The sequence below is a fragment of the Lampetra planeri genome, chromosome 6, assembly GCF_965212315.1.
Source record: "Lampetra planeri chromosome 6, kcLamPlan1.2.h2, whole genome shotgun sequence".
Lineage (NCBI taxonomy): Eukaryota > Metazoa > Chordata > Hyperoartia > Petromyzontiformes > Petromyzontidae > Lampetra > Lampetra planeri.
This window is the reverse complement of record NC_136112.1, coordinates 14465346-14486585: the sequence shown is the minus strand read 5'-3', so window position 1 is coordinate 14486585 and position 21240 is coordinate 14465346. Positions and strand designations below refer to the sequence as shown.

Here is a 21240-nt window from a genome sequence, read left to right as displayed (position 1 = left end):
GCTGAAGAAACACACGACGAGAAAGTTAAAGAAGAGGTCGAGGCTGAGAAAGCCGAAATTGAAGAAACTGTGAGGGAAACAGATGCTGTAGCTGAGATTGGGGAGATAGGTGAGACTGAAAGTGATACTGAAGAGCAGGAAACTGAAGAAGCCATAGAAGGTGAGCCACAAGATAAATCTGCTGTAAAAACGCAGGAACAAACAACTGAAGACATTTCTGAACCAGAGGCAGAAGATGATGAAGCAGAAGATGAAGTTGAGGAAACAATAGACGGAATAGCAGCAGGTGAACATGAACCTGCGACTGAAGAAGGCAGTGAAGAAACCGTGGAAACCAAAATAGACGATGCTGACGATCAAGAGGTTGAAACAGAAGCCGAACTTAAAGAGGAACCTGACGTAGAACAGGAACAACAAAACACTGAAGTTGAGGAAAGTGAAACGGAACCTGAAGTTGAAGAAACAACACCTGAAGAAACAAGCCACCATGAAGACGGACCTGTTGTTGAGGAGCCCAGCATGGTAGAAGCAGAGAAACAAGAAGATGGTGAAGACGATAAAACAGTCACAGAAGGAGCTGAAGATCTAACACCTGCTGCTAAGCAAGTCACGGAACATGTGGACGCGCAGAAGACTGCCGTGGAGGGGGCTCCAGAAGTACAAGAGGAAGAATCTCAGCAGATGCCACGATTAATTACAGAACCTAAGGTTAAACAGGTTGTGGCAAAGAAAGCAGCTCAGTCACCTGCAATGGAAGAGGCTAAGCCCGTTAAAAAAGCTGTAACACCAACCAAGGAGGAAGGAATTGAAGAAGCTGCTTCAACGACCGAGCCAGAAGCTATCGAGGAAGCTGTTACTCCAATCGAAGAATACGTTACTGAGAAAGCTGTTGCACTAGCAGAGGAAGAAGCTATCGAGCAAGCCGTTTCACCAACAGAGAAAGAAGCTATCGAGCAAGCTGTTTCACCAACAGAGGAAGAAGATATTGAGGAAGCTGTCGCACAAACAGACAAAGAAGCTAAGCCCATCAAGAAAGCTGTTACACCAACCAAGGAAGAAGCTAAGCCCATCAAGAAAGCTGTCACACCAACCAAGGAAGAGGCCAAGCCAATCAAGAAGGCTGTGACACCAGCCAAGGAAGAAGTTGAGCCCATAAAGAAAGCTGTCACACCAACCAAGGAAGAAGCTAAGCCCATCAAGAAAGCTGTGACACCAACCAAGGAAGAGGCTAAGCCCATCAAGAAAGCTGTCACACCAACCAAGGAAGATGCTAAGCCTACAAAGAAAGCTGTTACACCAACCAAGGAAGAGGCAAAGCCCATTAAGAAGGCCGACACATCAAGCAAGGAAACGGCTAAGCCCATCAAGAAAGCTGTCACACCAACCAAGGAAGAGGCTAAGTCCATCAAGAAAGCTGTCACACCAACGAAGGAAGAGGCTAAGCCCATCAAGAAAGCTGTCACACCAACTGAGGAAGAAGCAATTGTGAAATCAGTTGCACCAACTGAGGAAGAAGCTATCGAACAAGCTGTGTCACCAACAGAGGAAGAAGCTATCGAGCAAGCTGTTTCACCAACAGAGGAAGAAACTATTGAAGAAGCTGTTTCACCAACAGAGGAAGAAGCTATTGAAGAAGCTGTTTCACCAACAGAGGAAGAAGCTATTGAAGAAGCTGTCGCACAAACTGACAAAGAAGCTAAGCCCATCAAGAAATCTGTCACACCAACCAAGGAAGAGGCTAAGCCCATCAAGAAATCTGTCACACCAACGAAGGAAGAGGCTAAGCCCATCAAGAAAGCTGTCACACCAACCAAGGAAGAGGCTAAGCCCATCAAGAAAGCTGTCACACCAACCAAGGAAGAAGCTAAGCCCATCAAGAAAGCCGTCACACCAACCAAGGAAGAGGCTAAGCCCATCAAGAAATCTGTCACACCAACGAAGGAAGAGGCTAAGCCCATCAAGAAATCTGTGACACCAACCAAGGAAGAAGCTAAGCCCATCAAGAAATCTGTGACACCAACCAAGGAAGAGGCTAAGCCCATCAAGAAATCTGTGACACCAACCAAGGAAGAGGCTAAGCCCATCAAGAAATCTGTGACACCAACCAAGGAAGAGGCTAAGCCCATCAAGAAAGCTGTCACACCAACCAAGGAAGACGCTGAGTCCATCAAGAAAGCTGTCACACCAACAGAGGAAGAAGCTATTGAGCAAGCCGTTTCACCAACAGAGGAAAAAGCTATCGTGCAAGCTGTTTCACCAACAGAGGAAGAAGCTATTGAAGCAGCTGTTTCACCAACAGAGGAAGAAGCCATCAAGCAAGCCGTTTCACCAACAGAGGAAGAAGCTATCGAAGCAGCTGTTTCACCAACAGAGGAAGAAGCTATTGAAGAAGATGTTTCACCAACAGAGGAAGAAGCTATTGAAGCAGCTGTTTCACCAACAGAGGAAGAAGCCATTGAGCAAGCCGTTTCACCAACAGAGGAAGAAGCTATTGAAGCAGCTGTTTCACCAACAGAGGAAGAAGCTATTGAAGAAGATGTTTCACCAACAGAGGAAGAAGCTATTAAAGCAGCTGTTTCACCAACAGAGGAAGAAGCTATTGAGGAAGCTGTCGCACAAACTAAGCCCATTCAGAAATCTGTGACGCCAACCAAGGAAGAAGCTAAGCCCATCCAGAAAGCTGTGACACCAACCAAGGAGGAGGATAAGCCCATCAAGAAAGCTGTGACACCAACCAAGGAAGAAGCTAAGCCCATCAAGAAAGCTGTGACACCAACCAAGGAGGAGGCTAAGCCCATCAAGAAAGCTGTGACACCAACCAAGGAAGAAGCTAAGCCCATCAAGAAAGCTGTGACACCAACCAAGGAAGAAGCTAAGCCCATCAAGAAAGCTGTGACACCAACCAAGGAAGAAGCTAAGCCCATCAAGAAAGCTGTGACACCAACCAAGGAAGAGGATAAGCCCATCAAAAAATCTGTGTCACCAACCAAGGAAGAGGCTAAGCCCATCAAGAAAGCTGTGACACCAACCAAGGAAGAGGATAAGCCCATCAAGAAAGCTGTGACACCAACCAAGGAAGAGGCTAAGCCCATCAAGAAAGCTGTGACACCAACCAAGGAAGAGGCTAAGCCCATCAAGAAAGCTGTCACACCAACTGAGGAAGAAGCAATTGTGAAATCAGTTGCACCAACTGAGCAAGCTGTTTCACCAACAGAGGAAGAAGCTATTGAAGAAGCTGTTTCACCAACAAAGGAAGAAGCTATTGAAGAAGCTGTTTCACCAACAGAGGAAGAAGCCATCGAGCAAGCCGTTTCACCAACAGAGGAAGAAGCTATTGAAGCAGCTGTTTCACCAACAGAGGAAGGAGCTATCGAGCAAGCTGTTTCACCAACAGAGGAAGAAGCTATTGAGGAAGCTGTCGCACAAACTAAGCCCATTCAGAAATCTGTGACGCCAACCAAGGAAGAAGCTAAGCCCATCAAGAAAGCTGTGACACCAACCAAGGAAGAGGCTAAGCCCATCAAGAAAGCTGTGACACCAACCAAGGAAGAGGCTAAGCCCATCAAGAAAGCTGTGACACCAACCAAGGAAGAAGCTAAGCCCATCAAGAAAGCTGTGACACCAACCAAGGAAGAGGCTAAGCCCATCAAGAAAGCTGTGACACCAACCAAGGAAGAGGCTAAGCCCATCAAGAAAGCTGTGACACCAACCAAGGAAGACGCTAAGCCCATCAAGAAAGCTGTGACACCAACCAAGGAAGAGGCTAAGCCCATCAAGAAGGCTGTGACACCAACCAAGGAAGAGGCTAAGCCCATCAAGAAAGCTGTCACACCAACTGAGGAAGAAGCAATTGTGAAATCAGTTGCACCAACTGAGCAAGCTGTTTCACCAACAGAGGAAGAAGCTATTGAAGAAGCTGTTTCACCAACAAAGGAAGAAGCTATTGAAGAAGCTGTTTCACCAACAGAGGAAGAAGCTATTGAAGCAGCTGTTTCACCAACAGAGGAAGGAGCTATCGAGCAAGCTGTGTCACCAACAGAGGAAGAAGCTATTGAGGAAGCTGTCGCACAAACTAAGCCCATTCAGAAATCTGTGACGCCAACCAAGGAAGAAGCTAAGCCCATCAAGAAAGCTGTGACACCAACCAAGGAAGAGGCTAAGCCCATCAAGAAAGCTGTGACACCAACCAAGGAAGAGGCTAAGCCCATCAAGAAAGCTGTGACACCAACCAAGGAAGAAGCTAAGCCCATCAAGAAAGCTGTGACACCAACCAAGGAAGAGGCTAAGCCCATCAAGAAAGCTGTGACACCAACCAAGGAAGAGGCTAAGCCCATCAAGAAAGCTGTGACACCAACCAAGGAAGACGCTAAGCCCATCAAGAAAGCTGTGACACCAACCAAAGAAGAGGCTAAGCCCATCAAGAAAGCTGTCACACCAACTGAGGAAGAAGCAATTGTGAAATCAGATGCACCAACTGAGCAAGCTGTTTCACCAACAGAGGAAGAAGCTATTGAGCAAGCTGTTTCACCAACAGAGGAAGCAGCTATCGAGCAAGCTGTTTCACCAACAGAGGAAGAAGCTATTGAAGAAGCTGTTTCACCAACAGAGGAAGAAGCTATTGAAGAAGCTGTTTCACCAACAGAGGAAGAAGCCATCGAGCAAGCTGTCGCACAAACTAAGCCCATCCAGAAAGCTGTGACGCAAACCAAGGAAGAAGCTAAGCCCATCAAGAAATCTGTGACACCAACCAAGGAAAAGGCTAAGCCCATCAAGAAAGCTGTCACACCAACCAAGGAAGACGCTGAGCCCATCAAGAAAGCTGTCACACCAACTGAGGAAGAAGCAATTGTGAAATCAGTTGCACCAACTGAGCAAGCTGTGTCACCAACAGAGGAAGAAGCTATTGAGGAAGCTGCTTCACCAACAGAGGAGGAAGAAGCTATAGAGCAAGCCGTTTCACCAACAGAGGAAGAAGCTATCGAGCAAGCTGTTTCACCAACAGAGGAAGAAGCTATCGAGCAAACTGTGTCACCAACAGAGGAAGAAACTTTTGAGGAAGCTGTCGCACAAACTGACGAAGAAGCTAAGGCCATCAGGAAAGCTGTCACACCAACCAAGGAAGAGGCTAAGCCCATCAAGAAAGCTGTCACACCAACTGAGGAAGAAGCAATTGTGAAATCAGTTGCACCAACTGAGCAAGCTGTGTCACCAACAGAGGAAGAAGCTATCGAGCAAGCTGTGTCACCAACAGAGGAAGAAGCTATCGAACAAGCTGTTTCACCAACAGAGGAAGAAGCTATTGAAGAAGCTGTTTCACCAACAGAGGAAGAAGCTATTGAAGAAGCTGTTTCACCAACAGAGGAAGAAGCCATCGAGCAAGCTGTTTCACCAACAGAGGAAGAAGCTATTGAGGAAGCTGTCGCACAAACTAAGCCCATCCAGAAAGCTGTGACGCCAACCAAGGAAGAAGCTAAGCCCATCAAGAAATCTGTGACACCAACCAAGGAAGAGGCTAAGCCCATCAAGAAAGCTGTCACACCAACCAAGGAAGACGCTGAGCCCATCAAGAAAGCTGTCACACCAACCAAGGAAGAAGCTAAGCCCATCAAGAAATCTGTGACACCAACCAAGGAAGAGGCTAAGCCCATCAAGAAAGCTGTCACACCAACCAAGGAAGACGCTGAGCCCATCAAGAAAGCTGTCACACCAACTGAGGAAGAAGCTATTGTGAAATCAGTTGCACCAACTGAGCAAGCTGTTTCACCAACAGAGGAAGAAGCTATCGAGCAAGCTGTGTCACCAACAGAGGAAGAAGCTATCGAACAAGCCGTTTCACCAACAGAGGAAGACGCTATCGAGCAAGCTGTGTCACCAACAGAGGAAGAAGCTTTTGAGGAAGCTGTCGCACAAACTGACGAAGAAGCTAAGCCCATCAGGAAAGCTGTCACACCAACCAAGGAAGAGGCTAAGCCCATCAAGAAAGCTGTCACACCAACCAAGGAAGAGGCAAAGCCCATCAAGAAAACTGTGACACCAACCAAGGAAGACGCTGAGCCCATCAAGAAAGCTGTTACACCAACTGAGGAAGAAGCTATTGTGAAATCAGTTGCACCAACTGAGCAAGCTGTTTCACCAACAGAGGAAGAAGCTATTGAAGAAGCTGTTTTACCAACAGAGGAAGAAGCTATTGAAGAAGCTGTTTCACCAACAGAGGAAGAAGCTATTGAAGAAGCTGTTTCACCAATAGAGGAAGAAGCTATTGAAGAAGCTGTTTCATCAACAGAGGAAGAAGCTATTGAAGCAGCTGTTTCACCAACAGAGGAAGAAGCTATCGAGCAAGCCGTTTCACCAGAGGAAGAAGCTAAGCCCATCAAGAAAGCTGTGACACCAACCAAGGAAGAAGCTAAGCCCATCAAGAAAGCTGTCACACCAACCAAGGAAGAGGCTAAGCCCATCAAGAAAGCTGTCACACCAACCAAGGAAGAGGCTAAGCCCATCAAGAAAGCTGTCACACCAACCAAGGAAGACGCTGAGCCCATCAAGAAAGCTGTCACACCCACAGAGGAAGAAGCTATTGAGCAAGCCGTTTCACCAACAGAGGAAGAAGCTATCGAGCAAGCCGTTTCACCAACAGAGGAAGAAGCTATCGAGGAAGCTGTTTCACCAACAGAGGAAGAAGCTATCGAGGAAGCTGTTTCACCAACAGAGGAAGAAGCTATCGAGCAAGCTGTTTCACCAACAGAGGAAGAAGCTATCGAGCAAGCTGTTTCACCAACAGAGGAAGAAGCTATTGAGGAAGCTGTTTCACCAACAGAGGAAGAAGCTATTGAGGAAGCTGTCGCACAAACTGACGAAGAAGCTAAGCCCATCAGGAAAGCTGTCACACCAACCAAGGAAGAGGCTAAGCCCATCAAGAAATCTGTGACACCAACCAAGGAAGAGGCTAAGCCCATCAAGAAGGCTGTGACACCAACCAAGGAAGAGGCTAAGCCCATCAAGAAAGCTGTCACACCAACTGAGGAAGAAGCAATTGTGAAATCAGTTGCACCAACTGAGGAAGCTGTTTCACCAAGCGGGGAAAAAGCTATCAAGCAAGCTGCTTCACCAACAGAGGAAGAAGCTATTGAAGAAGCTGTTTCACCAACAGAGGAAGAAGCTATCGAGCAAGCTGTTTCACCAACAGAGGAAGAAGCTATTGAAGAAGCTGTTTCACCAACAGAGGAAGAAGCTACCGAGCAAGCTGTTTCACCAACAGAGGAAGAAGCTAAGCCCATCCAGAAAGCTGTGACACCAACCAAGGAAGAGGCTAAGCCCATTAAGAAAGCTGTCACACCAACTGAGGCAGAAGTTATTGAGGAAGCTGTTGCACCAACCGAGGAAGCTGTCGCACCAAGCGAGGAAGGAGATATAGAAGAATCTGTGACACCAAGCGTGGAAGAAGCTATCGAGCAAGCTGTTTCACCAACAGAGGAAGAAGCTATTGAGGAAGCTGCCGCACAAACTGGCGAAGAAGCTAAGCCCATCAAGAAAGCTGTCACACCAACCAAGGAAGAAGCTGAGCCCATCAAGGAAGCTGTCACACCAACCAAGGAAGAAGCTCCTGAGAAAGCTGCGACGCCAACAGAGGAAGATGCTATCGAGAAATTGGTTACACCAACAGAGGAAGAAGCTATCGAGGATGCCGTTACACCAACCAAGGAAGACGCTGTGCCCATCAAGAAAGCTGTCACCCCAACCAAGGAAGACGCTAAGCCCATCAAGAAAGCTGTTAAACCAACCAAGTTGGATACAAAGCCCTTCAAGAAAGCTGTTACACCAACCAAGGATGAAGCCAAGCTCTTCAAGAAAGCTGTTACACCAACAAAGGAGGAAGCCAAGCTCTTCAAGAAAGCTGTTACACCAACAAAGGAGGATGCCAAGCTCTTCAAGAAAGCTGTTACACCAACAAAGGAGGATGCCAAGCTCTTCAAGAAAGCTGTTACACCAACAAAGGAGGATGCCAAGCCCTTCAAGAAAGCTGTTACACCAACAAAGGAGGATGCCAAGCCCTTCAAGAAAGCTGTCACACCAACAAAGGAGGATGCCAAGCCCTTCAAGAAAGCTGTTACACCAACAAAGGAGGATGCCAAGCCCTTCAAGCAAGCTGTTACACCAACAAAGGAGGAAGCTAAGCCCTTCAAGAAAGCTGTCACACCAACAAAGGAGGATGCCAAGCCCTTCAAGAAAGCTGTTACACCAACAAAGGAGGAAGCTAAGCCCTTCAAGAAAGCTGTTACACCAACCAGGGAGGAAGCAAAGCCCTTCAAGAAAGCTGTTACACCAACTAAGAAGGATGCAAAACCCACCAAGGAACATTCTAAACTTAACTGACAAACCCTCTAAGGAATCTGTAAAACCTGCAAGACTGGATCGACTAAGCCCAAAGGACACGGAAAAAAAGTCAAGGTTCCTCAACAAACAGTGAAGGAACCTGTCGTAAAAGAATTACACGACGAAACCACAGAAAAAAACATAGTCTCAATCAACGAGGTTAACAAGTTGGCTACGGTCGCAGCAGAGGCCATAAAGACAGATTCTGCACCAAGCCTGGGAACACCCACGGATGAGTAAGGGTGATTATTGAAACCAGTGCCTACCTACCACCAAGGACAATTGAGCAAGCCTACAGATGTGTGAATGTGTCCCCGAAGGGAAGTGATAATGAACATCTCAAAAGCCATAAATAAAATCCAAACCTTAAGACTCATCACAATTTAAAGTGTAATACTAAGCGAATGGATTATAGTGCTCTGTCTTGGTATATCTTGAATAGTGCCTTTAACAATTAAGAAATACGAAGCAAAAAGTGAAAAAGAATATAACATATATACAAATGAATGCTGTGTTGAATGAATTAAATTATTAAAAGTTGCTTGCTAAAGTTATAAAAATGGAAAATGACTTGAGGTCTAAAAGTATATTATTATGTTGACTTGATTGCAGTTCAGTATTGACAAATGTAACAATTATTTGAATAAATGAAAACTGCTACAGCAATGCAGAACCTGAATGTTTGTCATTTTTTATTATGAGGTAATGTATGCAATACAAGTGCGATAACAGAACATGCGGCACATCTCTCAACAGCAACCGTTCCCCCTTTTAATAACATGCTCCGGCCACAGCAGTCATTGGAATGACATTCTCAAGTGGACAACTTCACCTGCCACACCTGGAGCCAGGCAACTCCTCCACCACTCCGGCATTAATCTGCAAATGCTGGTAACCAGGCATATAAAGACTTCTTCCCACACACAATACTATATTCATAAGAGCATCTTAAATAGTGCATCCAATGAAAACTGGACACCCACACACCCTATGTACACCTAGCTTGTCACACATAAAACAAGATACCCTTATAGCCTTAACAGACTATTGGGGCGAGTGCTGTTAGCGAACACCTATGAAGGCGAGGGAGTGGGTGCCCAGCACCACACCTGGCCGCCTTTGTCTCCCAAGTGGCAAGGATTACAATCCACACCAGGTACTCATTTGAGGTCGAGTCGACAGAGGGAAGAGGCTTACAAGAAGTTCAGATAATCGTCATTGGTGTTTGCCCTGAGTGGGAATTGAACACGGGTCGCCGGGTTCATAGCGCAAAGCGCTAACCGTTACACTACAACCACATTAGGCACTAGCAAGAGTATATCAGATTTATAACCAATTGAGTTAGGTCACGTAATGATTTCACAACAGTGTTACTTCACACTACTAACGCAGCCCAAACACAGTAGTGTCACATGTACAAGCGTTTAAACCACCACTTATTGTTTTATCTCGCAGATAAATTTAAGAAAAATCTCACAAAAAAAATTCAATTATACATGATTTTCCCTTTTGAAACTACATCAAACATCCGGAGAAGATCCAGGAAGCCAGCATTACAATATCACCTGACCATACTTTTTAAATAGGTCATGACTGACAAAGATTTGGTCAAGATCATTACATGACGTAACCCAAAATCTATCAAGAATCATAATAGCAGTTGGCCTGCAGCAACATTGGCGGCATTAAATGTTTGCTAACTGCTACACACATTTGGTGATATGCTTTAATTTTCTTAAACCAATAGGGAAGTTCATTGGAGGTTGCTATAATTCGACTTCTCTTTAGACCCTTCAGGCAGCCTCCTTCATGTTTATACACCGTCCCTTCTTGTGTAGGCACCATACTTTCCTCGATAGGCTCCACACCTTACTTTGTAGGCCCTGACCCATTTCCTCTTTGGGTCCCACCCCTCTCCTCCATATGGACAGACTTTCGGCGGGTTTTGGGCTTGTTTTTTTAAAGGCAGCGCCGCATTTTTTCCTGTGAGTCTTGGCAACTGTGGTCTAAAATGTAAGTTGATTGGAGTAAGACGGCACATGTGGATAGCGTATGCAGCTGTAGGCAGTGGTGGGGCAGGTTCATGACCATGACAACCAAAACTCTCAAAAAACAGCAATATCAGATTTTCCCGCACCTTCGATTAGCACCGTTGGTGGCTACGTAGGGCTCACATACAACATAGATTGGGACTGCGAAAACCTACGTGTTAAGCCCAAATATGCCCCAACAAATGAGTGGGTGTTGCAGCTCAAGAAGAAGCATGACGCAGTACCTGGTTGCTGCGCTGCGCCTGTGCGTGAGGTCCTCCTCTCGGCTGCTCTGAAGGCTGCTGCAACTGCTGCTGGGGCTGTTGGTCCCGAGGTCCATGTGCCGGCTCATCTGGATTGCGGAGCAGTGGACCACGGCGCTCCTCCGTGTCCGAGTGTTGCCTGAAGGCGCGCGCGCACACATGCACGTTAATTTCACGTAAATACACAAGCACTAAACCATGTTAACATTATTATAATGACAAGTGTTTACCCAGGAAAATCTCATGGGAGTCTGAATATTCTCTTTTAGGAGGGTCCTCCCAAGATTTTATACTAGGGGGGCCATGTTGCTGTGTAATCCAAATTTCATAATTTGCAGGTGATTTTCCAGCATTGGGATGTTTGGCCAATGACAGCTACATTGTATGTTTTTTTAAGTTATGGAAGGGTGAACCCAGGAAGAAACCAATACAGGACAAAGGGGGGAGCATCATAAACTCCACAAAATGGCACCAAAGTTGAGAATTGAACCCAGGGCCTACCTGCTGTCAGGTAGAAGTGTTACCACCGTACCGAAAACTTAGTCATGCCGCAAACTGTCATTGCAATTCTAGCTGAAGTCCTCTGATATACACATTTCTCTCTCCGATATTCTCTAATAATAACCCTAACCGCAGTAAAAAAATACCAAAAATGGTATGTGTGGCAGGTAGATAGGTACAATAGCACTTGTGGCACACCTGCAATGCAGCACTTTGGAAACGAGTCAGCGGATCACATGCATTTGTGAAACTCTCAACCCAAGGCTATAGCGATATCCATCCATCTCTTGGCTTGCCAAGATACAGTTGTACAGCAATTAGATAAATTTTCATCTGTATTCAATCTGTACAGGGATTTAGTGTTTTCTACCCACAACCCCTCAAGCCCACACAGGTTTTTTTTCCAGGTCCTCTACTTTTCTCCCACATTAACACTAATTCATGGTGGCCAAACATCCCAATATAGGACAACAGCGATTGGGCAATTGTTGGCACCGGTTCTGGTTGTATTCCCGATTGTGGTTACCCACGCCTCAATGCGAAAACTACGTGCATTACAATTTATTTAGTATGGATATTTTGCATGAATTATGCTATATATACAAATATATTAACAGCACCATTGCTACACTCTCACACCACACAGCTCAAGGGACTTTCCCCCAACCCGATGGGTATGATTATGCCAATTTAGTTTTATGCATTACCCATTATATATTTCCATTTACAGGCCATATATCCAACAATAACAAATATCCTTCAGGCCAACTGGATTTATTTTCAATTGCAGTCAGTTCGTATGTGAAGATTTCCACCAGGGATTCCAACTCCCTCCCACAAGCAAAATTACACAAATATGAACTGGCTATAATATCACAAAACAGGACCACCTGCAAACTGCTTTATGTGTTTAGTTTGTTGCCCTTTTCCCACACCTCCGATTAGCATGGTTGGCTGAGTACGGTGCGAAAAAAGTACAATATAAACTCTCATTGGGACTTCCCTGAATAACGGAAGGATCCGATTCTTATGACTACTACCTTACCTGCTGACGTTGGGATGCCCCACACGGACATCTCGCTCCACCACGTGACCTTGACGGGGTTCATACGGCTCTGAGCTGGCGCTGTCGGCTCGCTCGCGCCTAGAGGTAGGTCCTGAACCCACACCAAGCACACGCACAAAGGCACACCCAATAATGGTTACTACACTCAGATCTCTTGTTGTCATGGCACTTAAGTGGCAGCTTCCTCGCCAACAGATCGAAGTGCTTAAAAACGCATTTAGAGCAGCCAGTCACTTAATTAATCGTTTTATCGCGAGGTCAGTTACTGGTAAGGGGCCTAACTCTGACCGTAATATACTGGGTGCTTGTACAATACCTCCTTTTGGCAAGTCTGATTGCTTTTCCTATGGAAATAGGTTCCTGCTAAAGGAATGTGTAATTTCTACCACTGCTGAGGGCTGTTCTAAATCATGGCAATGTAATATTTTGACGGGCATTTTGAAAGGACAATTTCACCTTGGCAGAATGCCTGACATTGACGAAATCGAGCAAACTGCATTCCAAAACGGAGATCTGCCCAGCCCACTCACCTGCGGCAAATCGCATGTCCACATACGGTTGAGGAGGCCTCCGTGCATCGAACGCCTGTGGCGACGTTGGCATGTGCCGCCCGCCACCCCCCCTCCGTGATGTGGGAGATTCTGGGTCAGATATCATCCCGCTACAACCGCCGCCACCGCCGCCACCGCCGCCGCCGCCGCGCCACTGCATGGAAGAGGCCGGATCGGGGCCAACGACACCACCGCCCATAACCCCTCTCCACTGAGGAGGCTGGCTAGATGGGTCCGGTAGACCGGCTGACCGCCACTGAGTGGGCTGGCTCTGGTCTTGGGGACCTGCAGAACCTCCCCGCCACTGATTGGGCTGGCCTGGGTCAGGGCCCTGCTGCTGCCATTGCTGCCACTGCTGCTTCAGAAGCTGCTCCTGTCGTCATACAGAATAAAGAAAAGCAAGCAACGCAAACAAAGTGTTAGCAAGGTGGAAACATTGCTTCTTATTGAACAGTAATGTAATACCATTATGGATTTTTTTTTATTTACCTCTGTGCATTGGGTTCCATAGACTAACATGGAGAAATTCCCACAATGTATTGTTCATCGTGACACATCCGGGACAAAGAGGCTCCCCCCAGTCTGCAGAATCTGGCAAGTGCTGTACCGACATGCTTTTAATTATACAATCATTCTTCTACTCTTTTGAAAACGTCATTTATCTCCTAGATCATGAATACATTTCTTATAATCTCCTTTTTATTGCATCTAATCATACATCTCTCATCTGACATCCATATCTCCCTTCTGTCTGCTTAATACATCTCTCTTTTTAGGTTTTTTTTATCTCATCGGAACACATCTCCAATAATGTCTCAATACACATCCGATAAACGCCAGCTTGTATCATATTTAAGTACATTTTATGGCTCTTCTACATAATGTTAATTCATATTTCTCAAAATGAACTCTTTCTTATATCAGGTCTGAATATCGCCATCTATTTTAATGTGTTTGAATAGATCTTCTCTTCCATCAGCCAGCTCCTCAGTATACATCTACCATCTCTCTTCTCTTAACCAAATACATATTTTACCTCTCCTATCCATCCTGATTAAACCTATATTCAAGTTATACCGTGGTTTCCTGCCCCACCTACATACATCTCTCTAAATCTGTCTACATATCACAGAATTCACTCATCCACAAGCTGCCATTTCAACACATTTCTATCTCTTATGCACATCTCTCTGCTTAATAGATGTGCCTTAATTACATAAATGCTCCAAAATAAGCTTCATCTTTTATCTCATATCTATTGTCTCGCTCTCATCTCGCTATATCCATCTTTATTGCATCTCACCCAGCCAATGATGAATCTCACACCGTACGTCTAATAACTACATCCTTTGGTCTCAACCTCCTCTTTCTCAATTGACTACACAACTATTAACATCATCTCATTTCAGCACGTTACTTTGCTCTTATCCCTGGCTCACTTCTATTTAACGTCACACCTTAACTATATACTTCACTATTTGGCTTAGAATTCAAATACGGCTGTAAAATGAAGTGCGTATTATTCAGAAGGATATAAGTGCTATTTGGTTTACTCCTAGAATGGAGGTAAAAGACTTGGCGCGCACCTGTGAGATCACCAAGCCTAGTTGTGACAATCATATTTTTTTGCTAAAACTCACGTCTGGAGGCTCATATTAAAAGTTCAAATGTTCATCTACAAAATAACCATTTGCTTTATTTTGCGATGCCTCTCCCTTCGACACAGGAAAACAAATTCCCCACGTGCATGTTACCTGCTGTTGGCGCTGGAAGCGCGGGGGGAGCGTCTTATGGTAGGTCTTGGCCCCAGCATGAGTATGCGCGTGTGCATGTGGGAGCGGGGCGCTCTCTGATCGGGGCTGCGTCTCCTCGCTCTCCTGGCGGACAAACGTGGGCCGTGGCTCTGCAGACAATAACCAAGCACCATCAGACAAAGCACACACCAATACCTCCTTTTAACTGTCCAAAAATAGTCATCCCTGGGACATGCAGAGCAGGCCCAATGTGGCTCAGGAGGCACAAGGTTGTTTTATCCACTCCAGTAGCAAAGCCGTGTCGCCAACATCACACGCAATAACACCCGTCATAAGCCCTAATAGGCCCAATGTCAAATTAAGATGTTTTGTAAGCCTAGCTCAGCAAGGCAAATCGCCAGTGTACTGCCACCCGTACCTTGAGAGCCCTGCGCTGTCTAAGATGTGCCAAGGAAAAGGAGTCTCCATTTCCTTCCAATTTCAGAGATGCAACTTAAAGGTGACTGGGTGGCTCAGAACACCACCTCTTCCTTAACCTCATTAAATCCACCTAAGCCTAAAGTACAGCTCCATGCGATACGAATCTTCTTCACAATGGGATTGGACATTTTTGTAAATGGCTAAAGGCCGTCAATGCAGATGGGTGCCACCCCACTGCGTATATGAGAATTGAGACAATTTAAATTGATAAGCTTCCAAAGTGAAACATGTGGCTTGAAACACAAAAAAGCAGCATCATGCAGTAGGAATGCACACTTGGCAGTGCAGTGTGCAGAGGATTTACAGAAGCACAGGTCTCAGAAAAAACCTCATCGCAGATGTGTCAGCCACTACCTGGGTGGTGCTGCGGTGGGGCCGCGGTGGGAGAACGGCTGTCCCTCCGCCGCCGCTTGCTCGGGCCCTCACCATCACGCCACTCCCCGCCAGGTGGCCCTGCTCGGCCACCCACAGCGCTTGGTTCCACCATGACCTCGCCTTCGGCCACCGCATGCCGCTTTTCCGTGCTAACCCTGGCCCCAGCGGCGTTCTCGGCCGTCGCTGTCCCCACAGGCCCAACAGGATGGCCCGTGCTGACTATCGGTGCAGCTACTGGGGGTGCGAGCGGCCCGCTCACTCCTCCACCGGGCCCGCCATCGCTTCCCGTTGGTGAGGCCGCAGTCCCAATGGGGCCGACCCGAGTCACCGCCTTCGCTCCAACCGCTGGGCCCGAGAAGGGAACCGACGCAGCATCAGCTGTTGGTGATACAGAGGTGCCACTGCCAGCACCCACAGTCCGTCCAACGGTACCAATTGTCCCCCCCCTGGGCCTGCGGTCGTCCACCACCACTCCCCTGGGTTGGTCATGGTCACCACCGGCACTCCGAACGATGCCGCAGCCACCACCGCCGCTGTCGTCGTCGCCGCCGTCGAGTCTCGGGCCGGCATTGCCCCGGCTATCATTCCTTGTGACGATTCGTAGAGGTGGCCCACGCGTGCTTGGTGCGTGACTCCCGTTAGCTGTCGAATCTGAGTCGGGGGTGGACGAATTATCGGTATCGACTGTGCTCGCAGCGACACAATCTTTGGCTGCACCTAAGTTCAAAACAGGCGTGTCGAGCAGCGGGGAGGCACAACCTCCACTCATTGCTGATGATACGATCGCTGTTGCTGGAGTCGAGGCCGCTTCCGCAGAAACTTCTCCCCCAACCGGTGCAACAGCCCCACCTGCCAAATGCCCAGCGTCCCCCACACTTGGGACGGCATCATCCGTGGTTGTGCCCAGAGTGGCTTCGTCTCCCACCGTAGCAGCCATGTCCACACTCAAGGCCGTCTCCCCCGCGCTGAAAGCCGCCGCTGTGACTGAAGGCGCCGATGCCGCCGCCGACGATGCTGGCACGGCGCTAGGCCCGTCCTCAGACACGGTGTCTTCGCCAGTGCTGTCACTGGCCCCGCCGACGGCGGGAGCGGCTCCGGCTGCCGTTGCCGTAGCTCCACCGCCGCTGCCAGCCGGAACGCTGGCGGCCATCTTGCTTTCTAGTAGACGCAGCTTCTGAGCGCAGGCTGCCAGACGCTCCTCCTCCATCCTCTTCTCCTCGGCCGCCCTGCGCTGTCGCGCTCGCTCCACCGCTGCCGACACCTCTGCGCTGCTGCCCCACGTGCCCCCGCCTGCACAATGGGCATCGGAAGCAAATTAATACCGTTTACAAAATAACTAATTTCAGCATTATTTTCTTGCACAAGGTCTGTGCATCTAATACTCTGTACCATCAACAATTATTTTAATACAACTGTACAAAAGTCAATGCATTTCCTTGCTTACACAGGTGCTGGGCGGCCATTTGCCGAATAGCAGCCGAGCCAATGAATATTCCACATTACATTGAGAGAAGCCAGTCTCTCTCTATAGGACAGCGACTGTTGACTTCGGGGAAAAAATGGTACTTGTTTTATCCAGCCCAGGGTTGTGAGGGGTGCAACTGCATTAAGATGTATCAAGATGCATTGTAAAGGCCTGCCTCTATGTGGAGCTGTTCCATGAGGACCATCCGCAGCCACAGGGCCACCTTGCTGATCACGGCGACGGTTGCGCCACGCCTCATCATCTGAGCCCCCGATAGCAGGTCCTTGTGGGGGAACAGGTATGGGTTGGGGCCCAGGACCCTTGAGGAGGCCTGGACCCTGGTTAGGCCCGGGACCCTGGTTGGGCCCGGGACCCTGGTGAGGCCCGGGACCCTGTTGGGGCCCGGTACCCTGTTGAGGTCCGGGACCCTGTTGGGGCCCAAGACCCTGTTGGGGCCCAAGACCCTGTTGGGGCCCAAGACCCTGTTGGGGCCCGGGACCCTGGTGGGGCCCGGGACCCTGGTGGGGCCCGGGACCCTGGTGGGGCCCGGGACCCTGGTGGGGCCCGGGACCCTGGTGGGGCCCGGGACCCTGGTGGGGCCCGGGACCCTGGTGGGGCCCGGGGCCCTGGTGGGGCCCGGGGCCCTGGTGAGGCCCGGGACCCTGGTGAGGCCCGGGACCCTGGTGAGGCCCGGGACCCTGGTGAGGCCCGGGACCCTGGTGAGGCCCGGGACCCTGGTGAGGCCCGGGACCCTGGTGAGGCCCGGGACCCTGGTGGGGACCGGGGCCCTGGTGAGGACCGGGGCCCTGGTGGGGTCCGGGGCCCTGGTGAGGCCCGGGGCCCTGGTGAGGCCCGGGGCCCTGGTAGGGACCGGGGCCCTGGTAGGGACCGGGGCCCTGGTGGGGTCCGGGGCCCTGGTAGGGACCGGGGCCCTGGTGGGGACCGGGGCCCTGGTGGAGACCGGGGCCATGGTGGAGACCGGGGCCCTGGTGGAGACCGGGGCCATGGTGGGGACCGGGGCCTTGATGGGGACCAGTGCCCTGATGCAGCCCGGGACCCTGGTGGAGACCCTGGAAATTTGCTGGACCCTGGTGGGGACCCAGGTGGAGCATAGGGCCCTGATGAGGCCCTGGACCATGGTGCAGAATAGGACCCTGAAGGTGCCCTGGACCTTGGTGGGGCCCTCCCAGATAGCGCTGCAGAGGAGAACGGGACAGAGTGAAGATCACACAGCTGGCGTGAGGTAAACGCAAGCTGGCAGCCAAGGGCAAGGCAGCCTGGGTGCTCACGTCCATACAATCATAAACTCGTTTCAATTATAAACCTTCATAGCTGTTATTATTTTTCTGAGTACATATTTTTGAATGTTTCCTGAAATGTTACAGTTTAAATGATAGGCTCAGCCGACTGCCGTTGCGAGATTTTAACGCTCAACTTTTAGATTGCTTGGTCACGCACTCAGAATGCCACCTGTCCAGATTATTAGGGTACAACTTCTTACTGCTGCAGACTGTGCGCTCGGCCGTGTTGCCCAAGTCTATTTCACTTATACAATGTATGACGACACTTTTCATGCAAAAATGTACGCATTTTATTTGTAACTGCGAGGAATTAAATTTGCAGCAGAGTGCAAGCTGGCATGACCAATTAATACCTGTTGATTGACAATGAGGGCAGGGGGCCCCCTTGGGCCTGCTAAGAGCGGCTGAGGAACCACGATAGGGGGACCTCCCCTGTGCTCATGACCCCCACGCATGGGCTCCCGTGGCGGCTGATGTTGACTCCACGATGCCTGCAAAGGGAAATATAATGTAGCCATATAGAACGTGCCGCAATGCTTACCCAGTTAAAAACATGTCAGCCAGCCTAATGGTAAATAAATATCTAACTGGGCAGTGGAAAACTCAATCAAAAGGTGAATTAATTCATCAAACAACACAGCCTTCTAAGCACAACCATGAAGAATCTGAACCAATGGCCGATTGATACTTGGAGAAAGAGCTGGTTGATAGAATATATTATTACCAGCACGATGCAATGGAAGCCAATGGGGTTAAGCACAATACATAGCTCATTACATTTATTTGTGGAAATAAAAATGGCTCCATAATATACGTTTTCTGGGTTAGATCGCGTAAATATAAATGTGACGTTAAAGCCTCGACCACCCGACACAACCAATTAGCAAGGTGTCACGTGAAAAGAACATGCAAATTTGTTACGAGTACAGCACACCTGTGTGTTGGAATGCATGTTCTGTTCATATGACAAACCTTACCAATTGGCTGTTGGGGAGGTGGCGGGTTTAACGACACATTTATATTTACGCGATGTAACCCAAAAAACCTATATGATGGATATTGGTCGCAAAAGCCTACGTGTTAAAATGAAAAGGTCTGTAAATTACATCCCCATGAGGGTCATGATGGATGTTTACCTGGCCATACTTCACTATCCTGGACAGTGCAGGTTGAAGGCAGGGAGCAGACATGAGGACATAGCAGTGGTGTGTTTTGCTGCACTGCCCTCTGTTACCCACAAAGTGGTACTAATGTAATCCTGCAAATAAGGATGATGGGCTGAGTGCACCCTCCTGGAACAATGTTCTGATTGTGAACCGAGCACCTCGCCAGATTGTCATGACACCTCAATAATCCCAATACACAAATGACCACTCTATATAGTCTTATAGACTACTGGTATTATTGATGTTAGCAAGCACTTATGAAGGCTGGCACAGTGCACAAGGGGGCAGTGTGGCCAGCAATATTCCCAGTGCTGAGGTTAACACACTGTATCAGGTATTCATTAAGGCTGAGTGGACCTACTGGAGGCCCAGCATCAGTTCAGATAACTACCACGTATGTTAGCTGTGGCCGGGAATTGAACTCGGATCGCTGGATCCATAGCACAATGCTTGCACCACTACACTACAAGCGCCCATCCAAAGACAAGATCCCTGTATAGCGTTAATAGGCTGATGGGGAAAGTGCTGCTAGAAAGCACCTATGAATACCGGCATGGCACACGAGGGGGGTGAGTGGCCAACATCACGCCTGGCTGCCTTTGTCTTCCCAGTGTTAACATTTACACATCACACAACGTACTGATTTGAGGCAGAGTCAATATAGAGACCCAGGACTGGTTAAAATAATCACGAGTGTTGGCCTCGTGCGGGAATCGAACTCTGGTGGACAGGTTCATAGCGCAGCATGGCAGCCACTACACCAACTGCTCCCCAGCAATATACACACACAAATAAATGTCCGCGTGTGCGCATGCGCACACACACCGGGTGTTGTGGCCGCGGCCTGACAGGAGCATCTCCCCAGTTGGCAGAGCCAGGCCCAGACGGAGGGGGGGAGGGGGCAGTATCTCCCCAGCTCGTAGACACAGCTCCAGATGAGGCATCAGAGCCACGAGCAGCCCCCCCTTCGGACACAGCTCCTGGACCCGCACTGTCAGCCCTGGTGAATAATGACAATCACAATCGCGGGTCAAAGCATCACCTCTTCTGCAATGTTGTGTGTGTGTGCGGGCCTTTTGTCAATCCACTCCTCTATGACAGCCACCCCACACAGTGCGAGTTGTGGGAGTTAGTTTAACACGTCGGCTTGTTAGAGTTACTTTGACATACTTCACCACGCAGGTCAGTGCAAGGTGATTAAGGTGGGGAGCATAGGCAGTTGGAGCATAGTTCAGTACAGCAGAGCACATGATTTTGCTGCACTGACCTCCGCCGACAACTTGGCCCCACAGCAGCCAACTACACCTGTTTTGTGTGGTGGTCACCCATCCAAGCACAAGTCAGGCTCCACTCTGCTTAGCTTCTGAGATCTGACGAGATCGGTTGTATTGGGGGCGATTTACTCACAAGCGCTGTAACTTTAGGTAGCACTAATCTTCATTGTTAAGTGGACAGTCGACAGTAGAAATCCGCGTTCCCACAAGGGAGAGGACTAGTCATGGCGGTACAACCAGTAAAGTGTTCCTATCAAAGTGGTGCAGCCTCAGCAGGTGGTGCTTGTTTACAGACCTTGAAGGGACAGTGGGGCAGTTGACTCTCCAGGCATTGAACTCATGACCTTAATCAAACCATGTGTTGCCGTGATATGGCCATGCAATGAGGCATAATATGCTGTAGGGTCCAATATATTTGTATTTTACACTTTGCAAAATATCATTGCCATAATGAGCGTAGCTCAATTTTGTTAAAATATATATAATTAAAAAAATGTGAAATGACAAATTAAATTTCAAAATAAATATTACCCATGAAATGAGTCCTTAAACAACATTTTTATGGAGTAATCTTGATGGTATGGTGATTATATGACTTCGTCTTTGAAGTTCATTGTCTAATGATACTTATACCTAAGGAAGGC

The 21240-nt window shown here is 48.4% G+C and overlaps 1 protein-coding gene across 1 annotated transcript in view; it reads right to left on the bottom strand.

Moving 5' to 3' along the window:
- LOC144719666 (uncharacterized) overlaps positions 1-21240 on the bottom strand; it is a 97564-nt gene that overhangs the window by 57305 nt on the left and 19019 nt on the right. Inside the window, exons 11-18 of the mRNA XM_078595805.1 lie at positions 20148-20322; positions 18510-18647; positions 17031-18051; positions 15370-16680; positions 14536-14684; positions 12761-13154; positions 12210-12321; positions 10646-10802 (exon numbers count right to left, since the gene is read on the bottom strand). Of these exons, the coding sequence (XP_078451931.1) occupies positions 10646-10802; positions 12210-12321; positions 12761-13154; positions 14536-14684; positions 15370-16680; positions 17031-18051; positions 18510-18647; positions 20148-20322 (3457 nt within the window). The remainder of the gene's footprint in view (positions 1-10645; positions 10803-12209; positions 12322-12760; positions 13155-14535; positions 14685-15369; positions 16681-17030; positions 18052-18509; positions 18648-20147; positions 20323-21240) is intronic.